Below are 20,499 nucleotides of genomic sequence, written 5' to 3' on the forward strand. Positions count from 1 at the left end.
GGGATGGCAAAGAGACCTGATAAGGCAGAAGGCTGCATGACATTTGGCTTTTTATTTTGGTCATTTGCAAATGATAGTGCATGAAAACATAAAATGACCACTGCTGGATCAGACCAAATCTGATTCAGCATACTCCATTCAGTTTTGGTCAGGCAATTGTTTTTCTTAAGGCAATGGGTGGCGCATGCAGAGAACCCCTTTTCCCCATCCATGTATTCCCCAACAACTGGTATACAGGGGAATACAGATGGAAAGCATTTAATTGTTATGGCTATTGTTAATAGTTGGTGCTGCTTTCCTTCATCACCTTTGTCTAATCTCCTGCCAAAGTCATTGAAGTTAATAGCTATCACCTTGTAAAATTAATTATGCTTGAGACTGTCTTTTTTCTGTCCTGAAACTCCTGCCAATCACTTTCCTCGGGTGTCTCTGAGTATTATGTAGCATTATAAAGGAGAGATTTAAAACTGCTCTCTATCCTGCGTTTCCACATTATACATAATGTTTATTCTCTCTCCCTCCTTGTTGTCTCAAAGTCTCCAAACACTTAGTGGTTCCTCCTCCCCAAGGATTGTTTTGCAGGCACTTTCCCATACCTTTCCCAGGTCCACAATATCACTGTATATATTGGTACACACATGCCGCTTAGTATCCCACAGCTCCAATATTAATTAATTGTGAGAAATGTCATTTGGGAAGGGTCATAGCTCAGCTGTAAAGCATCTGATTTGTATGCAGAAGGTTCTGGGTCCAGTTTCCAGTATCTCCAGGTAGAACTGGGAGAAACCTGCATCTGAAATCCTTGAGAGAGACTACTAGTCAATGCTGAGCTAGATGCAACAGTGGTCTGGCTCAGTATAACAGCTTCTTATCTTCCTAAAGTCAGTGAACTTGTGACTTCCTAAGTTTACATTGCATGTTTCATGGTGTGTGTCCCCCCCAATCTTTGAAGAGGAAGGAATTATTCCGATTACAAAAATTCTTTAATATCTGGAATTGAACACCACACTCTTTTTGTAGGCTACGAAGTTGTGGAAAACAACATTAAAATAATATGATCTACTAAATTTAAATCACAATGGTCTTTATCCGTTTTCTTTAACTGTTTCAGACTTTTCATCCTGTGTCTTCCCGTTTATCTATAATAACAAGACGTATCATACCTGCACCAAGGATGGATCCAGGTTCCATTGGTTGTGGTGTGCTACAACCAGTTCCTATGACAAAGACCACCATTGGAAGTCTTGCTATGAGACAGGTAAGCACATCACCAGAGTTTGAAAATCTCAGTGAAGGAAGCGTATGCAGACACACACATATTTACTAAGATGTAAATTCTACTGAGTTCAATGGGATTTATTTATTTGACTTCATTTTTGAATTACTACTACTACGACTACTACTACTATTATTTATACTCTGCCCATCAGGGCAGCTTCCCTAAAAAGATCTTGAAGCAATTTCACAATAAAAATAATCAACAAGTAAAAACAATTCCGTATGTACAAACAATGTCATTTATACAAATAATTAAAAATTGTTCCATATATATAAGAACAATTTGAAATCTAATGAAGATTGTTATTGTTGGCATTTGTCTGTCTCGGGAGACCATGGAAGAGACCATGACTTCAGGGGTGAAGTCAAACCATTGGGAGCGCTTACAGTGCCTGCTATGGCTCTGGAGACCAATAGTGACACGTTTTGATACAGATGCAGACAATCACTTCAATAGGCAGCAGAAAGACAATAGACATGACAACAGCCCAATATTTAACAAGAGAAGAGTTCCAAAGGATAGGTATCACTACCCTAAAGGCCTGGTTTCTATACCATATGGAAAGGAAGTCCTGATGAAAGTTTATCTGCAGTAGGCTCTCTAGTGCAGAGCAAAGTGATCTGCGAAGTGTGCATAGAACTGCTCTCCTCTTCTTAGTTTTGAAGCTCCTCTCCTCTTGTTTCACCCACAAGAGACGAAACAAAACAACCTCAAACCCTACAGGATGAGCAGATGAGTTCCTGTATGTCGCAAATGTATTTCTGTGCTGCCAAGCACCACAATTCAGTTGTTGTAGTAGTGGTTGTAGTAATCACCACCATCACAGTAATTTTAAATTATATATTTCAAAACAATGTGAAACAATGTGATAAAAATATATTAAACAAAAGCTAATTCCATTAATAGGATAAGAGCAGCATCAAGACAATTAACAGTCAGATTAGGCTGGTGGTGTGACCTATCCAAAATATTTTTGGAAAACAAGTGGTGTTTGCAGTGTTGCAGACAGCCATTAGAGAGAGGGACTCAATTAATTATATCTAGATTTGTATCATCCAGAAACACTTTGGTTTGAGAATCCAATGCAAGTTCAGACAGCTTGCCCAAGAATGGAACTTTCTACGCAAGTCTGGTTTCTGCAATTTGCTGAATGACTTTGGTTAATTTTAGTATGATGTAATTTCGGCTGAATTACTCTGAAGTGGTACAGCCAAGAAACAGGCTTACTGTCTGCTTTTTGTGGGGACCAGGCCGCAGTGTTTTGAGCTCCTTTGTAACATGTACCCAACAGGCATTTTAAGCAGATATCTATCTGCATATCTTCCATATTCTTTCATTTGTATGCTAATTTATCTCTGGCAGAAGTAATAAGATTACCATCAGTTCCTATGACTTGTTTACAAGTATTTTTCGCTCTATAACACGCACCAGACCATAACACGCACGTAGTTTTTAGAGGAGGAAAACAAGAAAAAAATATTCTAAACGAAATAGTGGATATATGATTTTTGTGGTTCATGCTGTGGCCACAGACATGTGATCTGACAGTGAGTTTGGAGTAGCCCAATGCAAAAATCCTGAAGATCCATGTGGATCCATGCTTTGTAACCACGGAGGAGGAAAGGAAGGGGAACCATGGATCCTCTGCTCACGACTGCAGCAGATCCCCCGGCCACCCGCAGGCATTCTCTCCATAACACGCACAGACATTTCCCCTTACTTTCTAGGAGGAAAAAAGTGAGTGTTATGGTGCAAAAAATACAGTATATCTTTTAGGAATTGCAGTTAACATATCCAAGGAGTTAGCAGAAGATACATGAAAGATTACCTAGATCTGAGTTGAAATTTCTCAGAAAAAAAAGTCTGATCAATTTTTGAATAAATTATTTTTCAGCTTCTGCCTGAACCTTTGGAGAATTTGGAGAACATCAGCCCTCTCTTGGAGAATATTATGTCTAATGGTCCTCCCAGCTTAGCCATCTATGAATATTGGGTGCAACTATGATCCATATCACTCTGCCGCTTATTATGCCAAAACACCAATGAAACTTTGTAGTCATAATTCACTGCAGTCCTAAATATGCTGAAATCTGTTTGTCCCGGTGTGTTGTGAAGCACATAGACTCTCCATTAAACTGGTGTCATAACATTTGCCTCATATATTTCTTGTCTCCAAACAGAGCATGGCGGCAACTCTCACGGAAAGCCCTGCGTGTTCCCCTTTGTTTACAGGGGGAGGACGTTCTATACTTGCACAGATGAAGAAGTCATGCCCAGGAGGTTCTGGTGTGCAACAACAAGCAGCTATGACAAAGACGGAAAATGGTGCTACTGTGCTGATACTAGTAAGCCTGTCCATAATAGCCAGCTTTATGGTTCAGAACCTTCTGCACTACCAAAGTGGAAGTAAAGCAAAGCAACAAGCAGCAGATGGTAACCGCTGGTCTAATTAAGACCTGCAAGATATGGCATAAGCCTAGAAAGAAGGCAGAGGCACAAAAATAGCATTATGTACTGACCTACAGTGATATGTGTATTAGGGTGTCTAAGCAACCTATGACACCCCCCCCAGAAGTTGTTGGGATACAACTCACATCATCCCTGAGCATTGGCAATATTGGCTGGAGAAGATAAGATTTGGAACCCAACAACATCTGAAGGACACCCCAAACTAATGCTTATTTGTTTCCCTTCTATTATGAGTTCATGGTAATTTAAGGGACATGCTGCTGCTCCCAGCCAGCGATCAGGTTTTATTGTTCCTCACCCTGAGATCTTGGAATGAAAAGCAGGTTAAAATATTTTATAGAAAATTACTGGATTTATGAGCCCCAGTATCTTTACTGGTACTGATTTGGATTCTTTTCTTGCCTCTGGATAACATTTTAGGTTCAAAAGGCTAAGTTAAAATCTTAATAGTTACAGTGTCAAATTCAGCCACCTTCCTTGCTTCCACTTGATGAATGGCATGCTGACAGAACAGATAAACTCCAAGTTTGTTAATTATTTCTTATCTCACAGCTCCACATTTTTCTGCTCCCCAGCTTCCAGGTTAAAAGAACAGTTGATAGTTAATAAAATGCTTGGTTTAAAACGAGTGAAAATCAATTAAATCTGTGGAGCTCTGGAGCTGGCTGTCTGGCCTGTCGCCATCATAACCGGAAGCAGAAAAAATAAATAAAGTTATTTTCAACTGTTTCAATACATCTTGTACATTAAGATGATAAGGCAGAAATTACAGCTCTTTCCCTTTGAATATCTCTTATTTATTATTATTATTCTCTTTCTTTCATTTTTAGTAGTTGTTGGGAAGTCTAAATCTGATGTGACTCAGGAAAGGGCTTACTGTGACCCTGCAGGTAAGAACATGAAAGCATCTGGCTGGCTGCTTTGGGAAACTTGATTTGATAGGCTTTTGATTTGACTCAGCAGAGTTTTTCTTATGCAAGAAATTAATTGAGAAGCCCAGCGTGCTTCCAATTTTCCAGCTATTGGATCCAGATTGCTTTCAGCTGTGAGCTGTGACTGGTCCCGGTATCTAATTCCCAAGCTGTGCACATCTCAAAACAGAATCAGACAGCAAAGTTCAGAAAAGTACAGAAATCTATGAAATGATATATTTTGGAGATGAGACTTCAATAATTATACAGTGCTTATTTCAGAATATGACAAGGAAACTGGATACCAACATTTGGAAAATACTTTTGAGCTGTATTTATAATTTAAACCATTTGGAATAAAAAGTAATAATAATGGGGTATTGGATAAAAATGTAGTTACAGTATAAGAGCAGTAGCCTGCTACAGCAAAAACAGAAACAGCTAAGAGTCCTGAGACATTTTAAGGAATGACAAATTAATTATGGCATGAGTTTCCATAAATTTGACTCTATCAGATGCATGGAGCATTATTCTTAGTTGGCAAGTGTGTGTATCTATCATGTAGCACAGTCTTTCACCACAGAAATTGTCTTGGTAGGTTATAGTAAATTTAAGAGACCGAAGGTGAAAAATATGTATAACAACAACAACAACAAAATCTGTTTTCTGATGCCCAGTTTCTGCCATTCAATGTGGCTGCCTCCTGTTGCCTCATAGTACAGTCAGTTCTGCTCTGTCCTCCAGGAATTCATTCAGACACTTTGGTCTTCTGGTGAAAAATTTCCTCCTCTGTCTAAGCATTCTCTCAAACTTTCAGCACACCAATGAATAACAAAGAGCCCAAACAAATCAATCAATCATGCGCCTAACATTTTGCTTCTTCTTTCCCTGCAGATCCTAATTGCCTTGTAGCTTCCAGGGGGCTGAAAAGGTTAGATAATGGAAAGCATGGAAACATCCTGCCCAAAGAATACAGCAGAGATGAAGATCATGGAAAGGATCAAGAAATGACAATCCAAGATCCTGCCTCATCCTTCTGATTCTTCTCAAGCCCTTTTGATGGCTATCAGTATGGAACTTTCAAATTAGCAGAACAGTTTGTGGTGGTGCTGGTGACCGTGGCAGAGCGACATGCTCCGGCCCCCGGAGCAGCGAACAGGCAGGGGCGTCACTGGAGTGCATTGTGGGGGGCACACATTGCGAGTCGCAGGGCAGGGGGCATGCGTCATGCATCCCAGGGTGCACGGCGAGCGGCTGGCATCCTGGGGGGGGCCCTGCTGCGATGGCACCCCCCAGGAATGGCACCTGGGGTGGAACGCTCCCTCCACCCCCCACCTTTGTGTGCTAGTGGGTGGTGATTCTGTGCACCTCAACAAAACATAGAATGAGGGTCATATTGATGATGTAGGCTGCAACTTACAAGTAATCTTTGGGCCTCACCAGACTGGTGTATTCTGCAAATGTTGTTGATTTAATAATAATAGTGCATTAGTAGTGGGTCTATACTGGATTGTTTTATTAGTTCTTCCGCAATGCAGTAGCACAACCAGACTCCTTCATCTGCCCCAGCTGCAATAAAACATGTCTCTCCTGTATCAGTCTCTACAACCACATCAGACACTGTAATTCTCCAACAGTTTGGCTTCACCCACAAAGCCACACTCCTCCATTGTCTCCTGAGATAGATGGAGGCCAACAACAACAGTGTTTGTTGCTGCACTATTTGATGGTCATTCTTGTGCTATAGCATGATAAAGGTGGGATAAAAACGAAACATCATCACTGGTCTTATATCTATGATTTAGTATCTGAACCATCCTGGGTCCATTTTATTCATGCAGCCAAGGTTCTGTTCAAAGCTCCAATGAGAATAAAACTTTGATGAGTGGTTTTCAAGGTGAAAGTCTCCATCAGAAGACATGGATTTGTATCCCTTAGAGCTGCGGTGGCAAATATTTTTGGTTCAAAGGACCAGATTCTTATCAGGGGAATGGAGAAGTCCCTGCTTTCCTTCACCTAGCCCGGCAAACAGGGATCTGCTTGCTATGGCTCTATGCATCTCTTTCCAGCAAACTGAGCAAGATTTAAGCCCCACTTGTCAGATGTGTTATCAGTGTTAAAGGTAAAGGTAAAGGGACCCCTGACCATTAGGTCCAGTCGTGACCGACTCTGGGGTTGCGGCGCTCATCTCGCTTTATTGGCCGAGGGAGTTGGCGTTTGTCTGCAGACAGCTTCCGGGTCATGTGGCCAGAATGACTAAGCCGCTTCTGGCGAACCAGAGCAGCACACGGAAACGCCGTTTACCTTCCCGCCGGAGCGGTACCTATTTATCTACTTGCACTTTGTGCTTTCGAACTGCTAGGTTGGCAGGAGCTGGGACGGAGCAACAGGAGCTCACCCCGTCACAGGGATTCGAACTGCCGACCTTCTGATTGGCATGTCCTAGGCTCTGTGGTTTAGCCCACAGTGCCACCTGCGTCCCGTTATCAGTGTTACAACAATATAATTACTTTTATATACCTAAAATGAAGTACCAAAAAATGCAGTGCACAAAACATCTTTTGGCATCTTGGCAAAGTGTCTTCAGTTTCTCTCACGTGGTTTTGTAGTGATTTGCAAGCTGCTGATGACCATTGGATTCTAACCATCAGTCTATCTCATCTCTATCTCATTGTTCATCCATGCAGCTCAAGGTGATTGTGTGTGTGCGTTACATGCCACCCCAATCTCAGAGCAGTGCAAAATTCCAGGGGTCCAGACACTTAGTCAGGGTTTGTGTTTCCTTTGGAAATGAAGCATAGCGGAGACGGTAGTGTATTTATTGTTGTTGTTTAGTCGTTTAGTCGTGTCCGACTCTTCATGACCCCATGGACCAGAGCACGCCAGGCACTCCTGTCTTCCACTGCCTCCCGCAGTTTGGTCAAACTCATGCTGGTAAACTTCAAGAACGCTGTCCAACCATCTCATCCTCTGTCGTCCCCTTCTTCTTGTGCCCTCAATCTTTCCCAACATCAGGGTCTTTTCCAGGGAGTCTTCTCTTCTCATGAGGGGCCCAAAGTATTGGAGCCTCAGCTTCAGGATCTGTCCTTCCAGTGAGCACTCAGGGCTGATTTCCTTAAGAATGGAGAGGTTTGATCTTCTTGCAGTCCATGGGACTCTCAAGAGTCTCCTCCAGCACCATAATTACAAAAGCACCAATTCTTTGGCGATCAGCCTTCTTTATGGTCTAGCTCTCACTTCCATACATCACTACTGGGTGTATTTATTATGTTTGGCTTATTTACACACATATGCAATCTGAGCCTATGATGGAGGGGTTCAAGGCATTGCACTCTGATAGGGTCCTGTTTCTCCCATTAATTTAGCCTTGGATCAAAAAAGAAATCAACCATGGCTCTCTGTGCCTCTGCTCAGCTTGCTGGCTTTAACTGATTGACACTTTCTCTCTCTAGCCCCCATGCTAGCCAACTCTGCTTTGTCTCTGCTATCTCTCACACCCATCTACTGTCTGACACAGAGTATCTGCTTGGTTAGTCTCCCATTACCTTCCTTTTGTTCTCCATGATGATTTTCTGAGAATGGAAAAACTGGTTTGGCCTGTATTTTGACACTGCTAAATTCAGTGTGTGGCAGCCAATCTCAATACTCCAAGCAGTGATTAAACACCAACACCCACTAGACCCAGTAATTTAGAGGAGTCAAGGCACCCACCCAAACACACAAATGTATCCTCACAGCTACACTGTAGAGTGGATCAGGCTGAGAAAGAATGATAAACCAAAGTAATCTTTAGAGCTGAGCACAGATTTGAACTCAGATCTGTCCAATCCAAGGCTAGCCCTCCAGCCATTTCACTAGTCCTCATCCTGGATCTCTTTTAAATTACTAAATGTCAGAAATCCCTTGAATAACTGTAGATTAGATTAATACCTGATAAATGTGTATCCTATTTCTTTCAAGCTACCACAAGTTTCTCTTGAAACAAACCTCATCAAATTGAACTGGAACTGTGCCATACTCTCACAAATTCCCATTCATTTTAACAGGCCCTGAGCAGGATGGTGTTGCAGTTCATTGTGCCCCAAAAAAGGTTGTGCTGAAATTTGAATACAGTGGTACCTCGGTTTTCAGACGTCTCCATTGCTGAATGTTTCGGAACCCGAACGCCGAAAAACTGGAAGTAAATTCTGTTTTCGAATGGGCCTCGGAAATCAAAAGGTTTCTGCTGAGTGTACCACTGTATTTTTCTCAATTTTCTGCGCCTTGGTTTTCAAATGTTTCAAAAGTAGAACGGTCTTCTGGAATGGGTTACGTTCGAAAACCGAGGTACCACTATATATGGTTTTTCTTCCTCTCCTGAAAAGACCTGGCTGACCTCCAAACCATGTGCATTTTGTGGGATGGATTCAAATGCATACTGGAAATCTAGGATTGCACAGTTAAAACATATGTTGTCAGACAATTTCTACCCACACATAGAAGCAGAAGTGGTGCTGGGTGGAAGAGGAAGAGCTTTGAGCAATCTCTTCCTGAACAGATTGGAGTGTGTGTGAAGGATTGTCCAAATCTGCCCCAAGGAATGAACAGAACAGGGGAGATCTACTTTTCATTAGCTGGAAAGTAGCCTTCTTCAGTGTGGTTCCTGCCAGGTGTTTTGGTCTACAGTTCTCATTAGCCCCAGCCATTGGTGAAGGCTGCAGTATAGTGTCTCCTGGCAGTTATAAGACATCATGTTGAGCAAGTAGTTCTCAAAGGTTGTAGTTAAGGATGCAAAACTCCCCATGGATTTATTATTTACTCTGCTTAATTTAAGTTACATGGTGAGAGAAACAAATCTCCTTGGGCTTCCTTCACACAGCAAAAGACCAGAGGGGAAGTATAATCCACAGTGGAAATGAGAAGTTTCCTTTTGTCATTATGCAGACATGAAAGTTTCAAGGACCTCTTTTGCAGACAGAATAATGAGAGGTTCAAAAAGCATTGGATTGCACTCATCTATTTTTTATTCTGAGTAGACCCATTGAAATTAATCACCATGACTAACTCAGGTTCATCAATTTCAATGGAACTACTCCAAATAAAAAATGGTTGAATGCAGCAATCTATCCACTGGGTTAGAAACACACAAACACATTTACACATTGCTCGCGTGCCCCCCCATGCAAACAAATCTAACTGCAGTCAACTAACGACAACCAACTATGCCCTGCCTGCCCCTCAACTTCTGTCACTGACAAGGAAAAAATAATAAGTGAATAGAAAGAAAATCTACTCAAGTGACGCTGACACAAAAAACCTGAGTAAAAGAACGCAAGCTTTACCACTGCAGCCTCTCTCACTCTCTCCCCATTCTCTCCCCCCCAACCTCACACTGTATGCAACATTAAAGTCTCACATTGAATGCAACTGGTAAGTAAAATGGCTCTATGACCTGAAAAAGAGATAATGCAGGTATTTTTGTAACCCAATATTTTAATTTTTTTTAAAAAGCCATCTAATATTATTTTCCAATTTAATCCTGATGTATCAGAATCCCATTTAAACTCAGGCCCATTAGGTAACAAAAAACAAAACAAAAACAAACATGGAAGCTGTAAATACAGATTAAATGGAGGGCATAGGGCATGGCATTTTGGTGAGGATAAAATCATGTGGATGCTGGGAAAAAAATGCTTGCATGAGAAGCACAACATCTACAATAAACCACTGTGTGTAAGTGCCCTGTGTCTCACACACCCATTTACTTTAATGAGAAATTATTGTGAGCTTTTGTGTTGGCACACATTTGTCGATGGCTCTTTTCAGAGACTTGCTCACCTCCTTGTTCCTCAAGCTGTATATCAGAGGATTGGCCAGAGGTGTAAAGACCGTGTAGAAGAGAGAGAAGACTTTGTTCATTCGGCTCAGCGTGTCTGTATTTGGGAACATGTACACTACTATTAATGCCCCGTAAAAGATAGTGACTACAGAGAGGTGGGAGGAACAGGTGGAAAAGGCTTTCTTCCTCCCCGTGGCAGATGGGATTCTCAGAATTGCAGTGATGATGTAAATGTACGAAGCAATGGTCAGCAGAAATGGTGGAAAGGTAAACACAGAGGTAGTGATGAAACTGGACAACAGAAGAAAATGGGCACCGCTGCAGAGGTGTTGTATCAATGGCATGAAATCACAAAAGAAATGGTCTATTTCGTATGGAGCACAAAAACTGAACTGTGCCATTGTTAGTGTAATTGTGGTGACTACTAACAAGCCACTTAGCAAAGATACGAGCACTAACTGGACACAGAGACGGTTGTCCATAAGGGCTGTATAGTGCAGCGGTTTACAAACTGCAAGATAGCGATCATAAGACATCACTGCCAGGAGATAACATTCCGTTGCTGCTAGAAATCCAAAAAGCCAGAACTGTAGCATGCATCCTTTTGCAGAAATGGTTCTGTCCCCAGACAGCAGGCTGGCTAGCATTCTTGGCAGAATGGTTGAGCTGTAGCAGGTCTCTAAGCAGGATAGGTTACCCACAAAGAAGTACATGGGTGTGTGAAGGTGCTGGTCAGAAATGACTAGAACAACAATGAGGATATTCCCAGCCATGGTCGCAAGGTAGATGGATAGAAAAATCAGGAAGATGAATATCTGCAGATCCTGGAGATCGCTAAACCCCAGCAGGACGAAATGCGTTATGATCGTTTGGTTTTTCTCTCGGATGCTACTCATGGAATGCATCTGCCATAAATCAAACAAAACATTAAACATGCTTTCAATGCAGGTAGCTACAAATAGAGAATGAAAAGATAAAAAAGAAAAGAAAAATGCAATTTTACCGACAACAGCAAAAGAAAGGCTGGGTCGATGGTCTTTATGGTAACAGTACTGGAAAACATTGATGTGAAAACGCTTTCGAGAGAAATAAATATGACATTTATAAGAGGATAAACACACACAGGACACCCTGCTGGGCCAGACCAAAAACCCACCTCATCCAACATCCTGTTTCCAACAGTGTTCATTATCTTCTTACATCACACTCCTGTCTGAGGCAGTTAATGAAATGTTTCTTACCTACTGCTATGATATCAACTAGCGATAATGGCTTATTCCTTTACCGTATGGGTTTGTATTCCAAGAAGAAGGTGGTAAATACTTCCTCTTTTGGTTTGTTGCAGATATTGAATCCAGCAGCTTTGAATGTTTGTATTTCTAAATGCTCTGCCCCATGTTTTTAAATATCTTTTCCAGACGAAGGCTGGTTATCCCCTGGACACTATTTACCTTAACTGTGAAAGAGGAAGTAGTATTTTTGTTGTTGTCACTGTTGTTCTAAAAAGCATTTTCAAATGAACATTGGTGGCTGATGACTTTTGGAACTCATGGGGAAGAAGGCAGAGATCTCAACAGGAGGTGGAGCCAAAGCCAATGATGAGCAAAGCCAATTAATTCTGCTCTGGTCCCCATCTGCCTCCCTGTTATGTTCTACTACTGGCAAGACTGATAATAAGGAGAAGAAAGCTGCCATAAGCAGTGCCATTCCCTGGACTAGGTGTAAGAAGGCAGGCAGTTGGGGGCTGGTTGAGGGAAGAATGAGGTTGGTGGGGCAGTGCCCCATTTGCTGCAATGGAGCAGCCTTCGTGGCAAGTGTTCATTTTCAAAAACAGTGTTGTGTTGAGTGCTATGCCATTCCTTCAATGGCCAATTCTCAGGCCAATGTTGCTAACGTAAGCAAATCAGCCACACACATTCAGGAGGGAGGTATCAATGGGCTCAGGGTAAGTTCAAAGTTTCCATAAGGATAACAAACTTTAGGGGAAAGCTTGGGGAGGAAATGAGTTGGCCCAGCTTATGAAACCCTTGATGAGGACGGCTTAATTACCCCATCATACTACATTGTTTTGTCCCTATAGTCTGCAGCAGGGAAAAACATGTTCTCATATTGGTTTCTATTCCATTTAATTCCTTGTACAAATGAAGGTACCCATTTCACTGATGCATGAACAAGGACACAGAACCGCACAGAGATAGGAACTATTGCTCAGTAAGTTGTGGGTACTTGTGTTTTGGTATTCTGTTTTGTATTGTGTTTTGGACACAGGTGGTGCTGTGGTCTAAACCACTGAGGCTCTTGGGCTTGCCGATCAGAAGGTTCGTGGTTTGAATCCCCACAATGGGGTGAGCTCCCGTTGCTCGGTTCCAGCTCCTGCCAACCTAGCAGTTCGAAAGCAGGCAAAAAAAAGTGCAAGTAGATAAATAGGTACCGCTCCGGTGGGAAGGTAAATGGCATTTCCGTGTGCTGCTCTGGTTTTGGTGTTCCATTGTGCCAGAAGTGGCATAGTCATGCTGGCCACATGGCCCAGAAAAACTGTCTGTGGAAAAATGCTGGCTCCCTCGGCCTGTAAAACGAGATGAGTGCCGCAACCCCAGAGTCCTCTGCAATTAACTGTTAGGGGTCCTTTACCTTTTTTATTCTGTCATAAAATTGTTACAGTGGTACCTCGGGTTACAAATGCTTCGGGTTACAAACACTTCGGGTTACAAACTCCGCTAACCCAGAAGTAGTACCTCGGGTTGAGAACTTTGCCCCAGGATGAGAACAGAAACTGCTCGCCGGCGGTGTGGCAGCAGTGGGAGGCCCCATTAGCGAAACCACACGTCAGCTTAAGAATGGTTTCAGGTTAAGAACAGACCTCCGGAACGAATTAAGTTTGTAACCCAAGGTACCACTGTATTTTTTATTATAATATTAATTATTATTTTCAATTTTATACATTTCAATAATTTTACAAGGGTTAGCTCATTTACACAACTCTCTTCCCTCCCATGGTTCAACAGCTTAGGCTGCCACAGCCACGCTTTGATGTGTACGAAGTGTGGATGAATTTCAGTATGCACATTCCTGTATGCCCACTTACACTAGAGGATAAAATATATTAATTTGCCTCTTTCTGTTTTGAGCCATTGTTTACTCAGTTTGCTTACTGTTGATTTCTTCCAGTGAAACTCAAAAGGGAAGGGCCATAGCTCAGTGACAGAGCATCTCCCTAGAGTAGAGAAGGTCCTAGATTCATTGCATGGCATCTCCCTGCCTTAAACCCTTGGGAGCTTCTGTCAGTACAAACAATACTGAATTGACCAATGGGCTGACTCATTATGAGGCAGCTTTCTATGTTCCTATATGATATTCTTTAAAAAAGAGCAAGCTTTGAAGTCAGTAGTTTAATTGCAATATGCTTAAGTTCATAAGTACCAGTAGTTTGATGCTTCTAGCCTTAAAACACCTATTATTAAAATGATGTCAAAGGAGACTGTGATTTCCCTGTGGGAAGAGAGAGATGCAATGCACCAAGAAGGAAAATCATTCTGATGGAATATATATGGAGAGAAGAAACACTGAAAACAAAAATGCCTTTTTCAATTTCAAGAATGAATTGAGGTCAGGAATAAGATGGGGAAAATGAGAAGAGGCTGTTTTCAGAACAGAGATACAGCAGAAGAAGTAAATTGAATTCCGGCACTATGGGCATGTTGTAATCTATACATTTTTTAAAATGTTATTAATCAAAGCAAACACACTACAGTCAACTGAGACATGAAAACAGTGATAATGTGGAATAAGGTAAGCAAACTACTGGCTTTTCCACTGATGTGTGAGAATGAGATAGGAGGAAGGGGGAAAAAAAGAGAAAGAAACAGAAGCATCTGGACATGGCTGGCAAGAGGTTGCCATGTGCTTTGATTGAAACTCTAAAGGCACAATGGGCATTAAAAGCCATTTGTACATAAGGACAAATGTAGGTGTCATAAATAAAATAGTAGAATAACAGAATTGTAGAGTTGGAAGGGACCCTGAGGATAATTCCTGCAATGCAGGAATACGCAGTTGTCACGTATGGGGATTAAACCTGTGACCTTAGAATAATAATAATAATAATAATAATAATAATAATAATAATAATAATGCCACCCATTTGACTGGGTTGCCCCAGCCACTCTGAGTTGCTTCCAGCAAATTAAAACACCAAACATAAAAAACTTCCCTATACAGGCTGCCTTCAGATGCCAGATAATTATTCATCTCTTTGACATCTGATGGGAGGGTGTTCCACAGGGTGGGTGCAACTACTAAGAAGGCCTTCTGCCAGGTTTCCTGTAACTTCACTTCTCACAGTGAAAGAACTGCCAGAAGACGCTCAGACCTGGAACTCAATGACTGGGATGAACAATGAGGGTGGAGATGCTCTTTCAGGTATACAGGGCCAAGGGCCATTTAGGGCTTTAAAGCTTAGCACCAACATTTTGAATTGTGTTCGGAAATGTAATGTGAGATAATATAGATCCTTTAGGACTGGTGCTATATGGTCCTGGTGGCCACTCCCAGTCTTCAGTCTGGCAGCCTCATTCTAGATTGGTTGTCTTGTGTGCAGGCAAGTGTATGTTAGGTGAAATGTGCACAAAATAAAATTGTATGAATGTTTTCATGGTGTGGAAATGTGAACCAAGTATAAGACAGAAAAGAAAAACTAAGGGAAACTGAAATTGTGAGGTTTGTCCATCCCTAGTATTTGCTACTATTAATGAAGAATTAAAAAGCAAATATATTAATAAGGATAATGTGCATCATGCTCAACCTAGGTCCTGTTAAAAAATCCTAGTGATGGAGAGGAAAATATTTGTTTGAACCCTCTAGTTGTGTTCACTTACGACTTGAAAAGTTGTCCTGGAAAACCTCCTCCCATCCTCTTCTCTCTACCCCTCTCTAGTTTAATATCTGCTGTATAACTGCCAACATCTAAACCTTATGGGTGCAAATGAAAAGAGCTAATGCATATTAATCCTTTCCACCCATCTGAAGTAGAGTTTATCTAATCATTCCAGGTGTGAAGCTAATACAATGGCAAAAGCAGAATTGAGAAATCAAACAGTCCTCACTGAATTCCTTCTTCTGGGATTTGGAGATCTAGGAGATCTTTGGTTTCCTCTCTTCCTGATCTTCTTAGTGATCTACATTGTGACCATGCTTGGGAATATTCTCATTGTCGTGCTTGTTGTGACTGATCGCCACCTTCACACCCCCATGTACTTCTTCCTGGGAAACCTGTCCTGCCTGGAGACCTGCTACAGCTCCAACATCCTTCCCATGATGCTGGCCAATCTCTCTGACGGAGGTCCAAGAACCATTTCTGTAACTGGATGCATGATCCAATATTACTTCTTTGGCTTCTTGGCAGCCTCGGAATGTTATCTCCTAGCAGCAATGTCCTACGATAGGTATGTGGCAATTTGTAAACCACTGCTCTATACAGTACTGATGAATGGCAGAGTTTGCCTCCGGCTAATAGCTGCATCTTGGATCAGCGGTTCATTGGCTATTAACGTGACTATATATTTAATGCACCAGTTAAGGTTCTGTGGCCACAGTGAAATCAGCCACTTCTTTTGCGATTTCAATCCAATATTAAAGCTCTCGTGTAGCGACACACACGTGATTGAACTTTTAACCACCTTCCTGGCTGCAATATGTTCCTTGCCTCCCTTCTTGTTGACCCTGACATCTTATGTCTATATCATATCTACCATTGTGAGAATCCCCTCTACCAGTGGGAGGCAGAAAGCCTTCTCGACCTGTTCCTCACACCTCACTGTGGTGTCCATTTTCTATGGCACAATCATGATTGTCTACATGTTGCCCAAAACAGATGCCCTGCGAGACCTCAACAAAGTATTCTCTCTCTTCTATACAGTCCTGACACCTTTCTTCAATCCCCTGATATACAGCCTGAGAAATAGAGAGGTCAAGGAAGCCTTCAGAAAAACATTTACTAAATGTTGCATTTGGGAAAGAATGCAGGGCCATCGATTAATATGCTTGTTTATCTAGAAGTTGATTTTGCTCCTTGTTGAGGATGTTATTTTTTCCTTTGGGAAAAATCACACACACATTACCCTACTTAATACTGTTGTAATGCCCAAAAGGCATTCACATTGGATTGCCTCCTTGGTAATGGCAGATAGCTTTACCAGTGTTGTAGGTTTGACTGTATATACAACTTGTGATTAGTAGTTCTTAGCTGATTATTGGTCCCGTCTTTGTGTTGCAACCATTATTTTATAAATAGGAAAGTGTATAGAAATTATGCCCCAAAAAAATCAAAGTGTGAAGGGTTGTGCCTATGTGGGTATGAAACAAATTAAAGTGCTGGTATATTCATGCCAGCCACAGTCACATATCAAGAAGGGTGTGTGTGTCTTTATTTTTATTTTTTGCAAACCTGAGATGGAATATGCTGATGAGGCAAACAGTATCATTCCTTTTCCAGCACATTTTCTTGCTATCAGAAGAAAATCACCCTGGTGGGGTGGAGCCACAATGCTAGCTTCCTGAAAATGGTGTTGCTGCTACCTACAAAGAAGGACAGGAGGATGTGGTGAAGTGGCGGAGAGTTTGCTCTGCCCATGCCATGCACCTGCACTGAATAAACATCTGCCAACCTCATCTCTACCCCACCCAGTAAGCAGCTGCCAGGAATCTAGCACTGCAGCTCTGCCCTTGTTGGGGAGACACTTCTGTCTGCTATCCTCCATAGGTGCAAACAAATTTATTTCCAGAATTCTTTATTTCTGATATGAGCATCATGTCTTGTTTACACGTAATAATTATTTAGCTCTTAATCATCTTTCCCTCCATTCCAGTTAGACTGGAATATCTGCAACTATTTGAATTTGTATATGAGGAGCAAGTTCAGTCTTCCCCCTTCATACAAGTAGTTATTCCCTTTTTTGTTTGACCCTGCCTTCTAATACATTGATTATATTATGCATGACATACACACCTGACACAATCAGTGACATAGTGTGAAAAAGAAGAACACTTGCATGCATTGGCTTTTCATAATCTCAAGTATCGTTGATTTAAAGGAGATCCCATGGTGTCTGTACCCCTTTTAAACCATTTCCTTTCCGTCTATACACTGAATGTGTGGAGAGAGAAACAGGAAGTATGTTTCCCTCTTCTTGGATGGGCAGCTTTGCAGGTGTGCCCCAGGCCTCCTCTGTGAACTGGTGTATTGCAGGCTAGATCGTCCTCCTGCCACCAAATTGGCCAATGATGGCAGGAATTAGAGGGCGTTCCCCTGAGCACGAGACCAACTGACCAATAGCATTGGTTGGCCCAGTCTTCAGGGCAAGGATAAATTCCTCGCTTCCTGGGCCATTTGGCCTCAGGAATATCCTTACCAACCCTGACTCCAGTGCTATGTCTGAAAGGAACTATTATGGATGCATATCAGGGACCCACACAATTAAGTATCTCAATTATTTCATTTTGTTTATTTATTTCATAAAATGTATACACCACTTGATTGTCAAAAACCTCAAAGCAGATTCCAAAAATGATCAAACAATAAACTCGAGAAAAATTTGCAACCTTAAACACATAAAAATAAAAATACTAAAACAGATTCAAATGACCTCAATTTTCTAAGCATCTGGGTAGGCTTGTCTAAATACGAATGTTTTTAGCAGGTACTGAAAGGAGAACACAGAAAGCACCATCTTGATCTCAATAGACAAGGAGTTCTAAAGCGCAGGGGCTGCCACAATTAACAATTGAGTTCATACAAATCAGAAATGAGTATGATGTGGTGTTGTAGTACTAATACCACTAATCGAAGCAGGGTTGTGAACTTATGCCTACTGAACCTGTTTTTGGACCAGATGATAGGATGGGTCTGTCAGCTCGGGGGGGGGGTCCACTTTCTCTTCACACCTTGGCCACATGCCAAAAACATTATCTGAAACCCTCTTTAAATTCCCCTCTCCTAACTTACTGTTAGGCACAGAAGCGGGGATGGGGAAGAGGTGGAAGTAGGATCACACCTGCCCTGTGTCATGATCCTTAATAGTGCAGAAATGCTGGGTGTGAATCTGGATTATAACTGCGGATCAGGACATCAGTGCAGTTGGCATTACCTGAATATGAAATATGCCCCTTAATGGGCTGTCTTTGACCCTGGTAACAGACCTTGCTTTATACGTATCCTGGAAAGTACAAGCAAATATCTGGACCTCTTAACATTAAATTAAAGGTCAGCACCCTGATCCTGTGTTACTTTCCAACCAAGTTTAATCATCACTTCATGTAAAAAGGAATTGGATTCCGCGTAGATGATGAAATCATCTTATATTAATAAATTCATTATTCAAGAAAAACACAGATAACCATTTAGTCATTTCTAACTAGGACCATGTCCCTTCAACTTCAACCAGAGTAAACAAAGTGGTAAACAGACAGGAACTTGCAAGAAAGAAGCAATGATTCCAAGGAATGACGATACGACAATATTAACTCAACCAGGAAGCTCCACCTCCTTTCCAGAGATTTACATGGCTTCAAAACAGTGTTCATGCCCCAGATTTTCAATCGTTGGGAAGCTCAGAGCTCCACTAGAACTCCCTTTTCACTCTCTGATCTCAAGGTTGAACTCTGTAGCTTTGCTAGAACATGGACCAAGGAATGAGTGAGACACACTGTAGTCACGGTGATATAAGATTTTAAGGGGAAATCTTAATTTTCAAACAGAAGGCACACATCTTCTATCCCTGACTCAAAGATCCACTTACTGCTAGATCAGGTATACTAACTCCTTTTCTCTTTCTTATTAGTATGAGTCTATGGCAAATGGCTGTGTTCACAGTTCAAGCTTGGGTAATTAGAGAATCTCTTTTACCCTTTAAATCTAAGGTACAATGGTACCTCGGGTTAAGAACTTAATGCTTTCTGGAGGTCCGTTCTTATCCTGAAACCGTTCTTAACCCGAGGTACCAGCTAATGGGGCCTCCCGCTGCCGCTATGCCGCCACCGTGCGATTTCAGTTATCATCCTGAAGCAAAGTTCTTAATCCGAGGTACTATTTCTGGGTTAGTGGAGTCTGTAACCTGAAGCGTCTGTAATCTGAAGCGTCTGTAATCCGAGGTACCACTGTATATATCCCGCTGTCCACCTGTAACCTTGCTGTCCGAAGCAACATCTGTATACTCTGTCTTTCATTTCATGTCATAAACCAATTCTTCTTTAATGCTCTTGTTTGTGAACATTTTTATTAGGTATAGGGGTTAACAGTAGAGATGCATTCATAACACATGCACATATTACCCATACTACCCATTCATGAATATTTCTAACTAAAACCATTTAATGTATTTGGATATCCAGTCAAATCTTGTTTAGGGATGGAGGTGAAATGCTATTGTGTGGCCCATTTACACAGTTTAACTGGAAAAATATATTCCATTTGCCACTTGCCACTGACTGGTGGCAGTTAGCATTCTCTGCCAGCTGCTACACTCTCCCCCAAAATACATTTCCCCCCATTTCTGAAAGGGGGACAGAAGGTACAAGTGGAAATGGCAGTGGTTAATTGCAGGTCTAGTGGTGTAAACTCCAGTGTGAGATGCTTCTACTCAAGGAGCACTGTGCTCCAATTGGGGCCTCTATATTAAGCTGGGGACACACCCATCTCTGAGGGATCCTTTTTGCAATATTCACCCTAGTTCATACATTATAATCTCTGTATAAATCAGACATTTTGAATGACCAGAATTAATTACTTGGACATTTTAAGCCCAGCCCTCAGAAGTACTAGGCTTTGGGCAATGTAGAAATCCCATGGAATGGTAAATAACCTAGGTATCTCTCTTGGGTTTAGGAGGCTGGTTGCATCATTCATGCAGTTCAGAAAGCCAGCAAATTAGCAGCCACTCTCCCAGGATCATTTCCTTTAAGTGCTTATGAGAAGCTATATTACGAACACTCATTCACCATAGGTGAGAATATGTCAGTTTCTTTATAAA

The 20,499-nt window shown here is 41.6% G+C and overlaps 2 protein-coding genes across 2 annotated transcripts; one reads left to right on the forward strand and one right to left on the reverse strand.

Annotated features, from left to right (window-relative positions):
* Positions 1–7,179: 7,179 nt before the first annotated feature.
* LOC128400319 (olfactory receptor 11A1-like) lies at positions 7,180–11,415 on the reverse strand. The gene is made up of 2 exons (XM_053362471.1): positions 10,439–11,415; positions 7,180–7,240 (listed from the first exon to the last, which is right to left on the reverse strand). The coding sequence occupies exons 1-2, from the start codon at positions 11,410–11,412 to the stop codon at positions 7,180–7,182; spliced, it is 1,035 nt and encodes a 344-aa protein (XP_053218446.1). The 5' UTR covers positions 11,413–11,415.
* A 4,126-nt stretch (positions 11,416–15,541) lies between these two features.
* LOC128400320 (olfactory receptor 2AP1-like) lies at positions 15,542–16,528 on the forward strand. The gene has a single exon (XM_053362472.1). It carries the CDS (start codon positions 15,542–15,544, stop codon positions 16,526–16,528), a length of 987 nt encoding a protein of 328 aa, XP_053218447.1.
* The last annotated feature ends 3,971 nt before the right edge of the window (positions 16,529–20,499 follow it).

Source organism: Podarcis raffonei, chromosome 13, assembly GCF_027172205.1.
Source record: "Podarcis raffonei isolate rPodRaf1 chromosome 13, rPodRaf1.pri, whole genome shotgun sequence".
Classification (NCBI taxonomy): Eukaryota; Metazoa; Chordata; class Lepidosauria; order Squamata; family Lacertidae; genus Podarcis; species Podarcis raffonei.

Bases quoted from the DNA above. Each gene is read 5' to 3' on its own strand.
- LOC128400319 (XM_053362471.1), bottom strand. From the start codon at position 11,412: ATGTTTAATGTTTTGTTTGATTTATGGCAGATGCATTCCATGAGTAGC. The intron at 7,241-10,438 runs GCCAACACAAAA...GAGAAACTGAAG, and splicing joins AGAGCCATCGACAAATGTGT to ACACTTTGCCAAGATGCCAA.
- LOC128400320 (XM_053362472.1), top strand. From the start codon at position 15,542: ATGGCAAAAGCAGAATTGAGAAATCAAACAGTCCTCACTGAATTCCTT.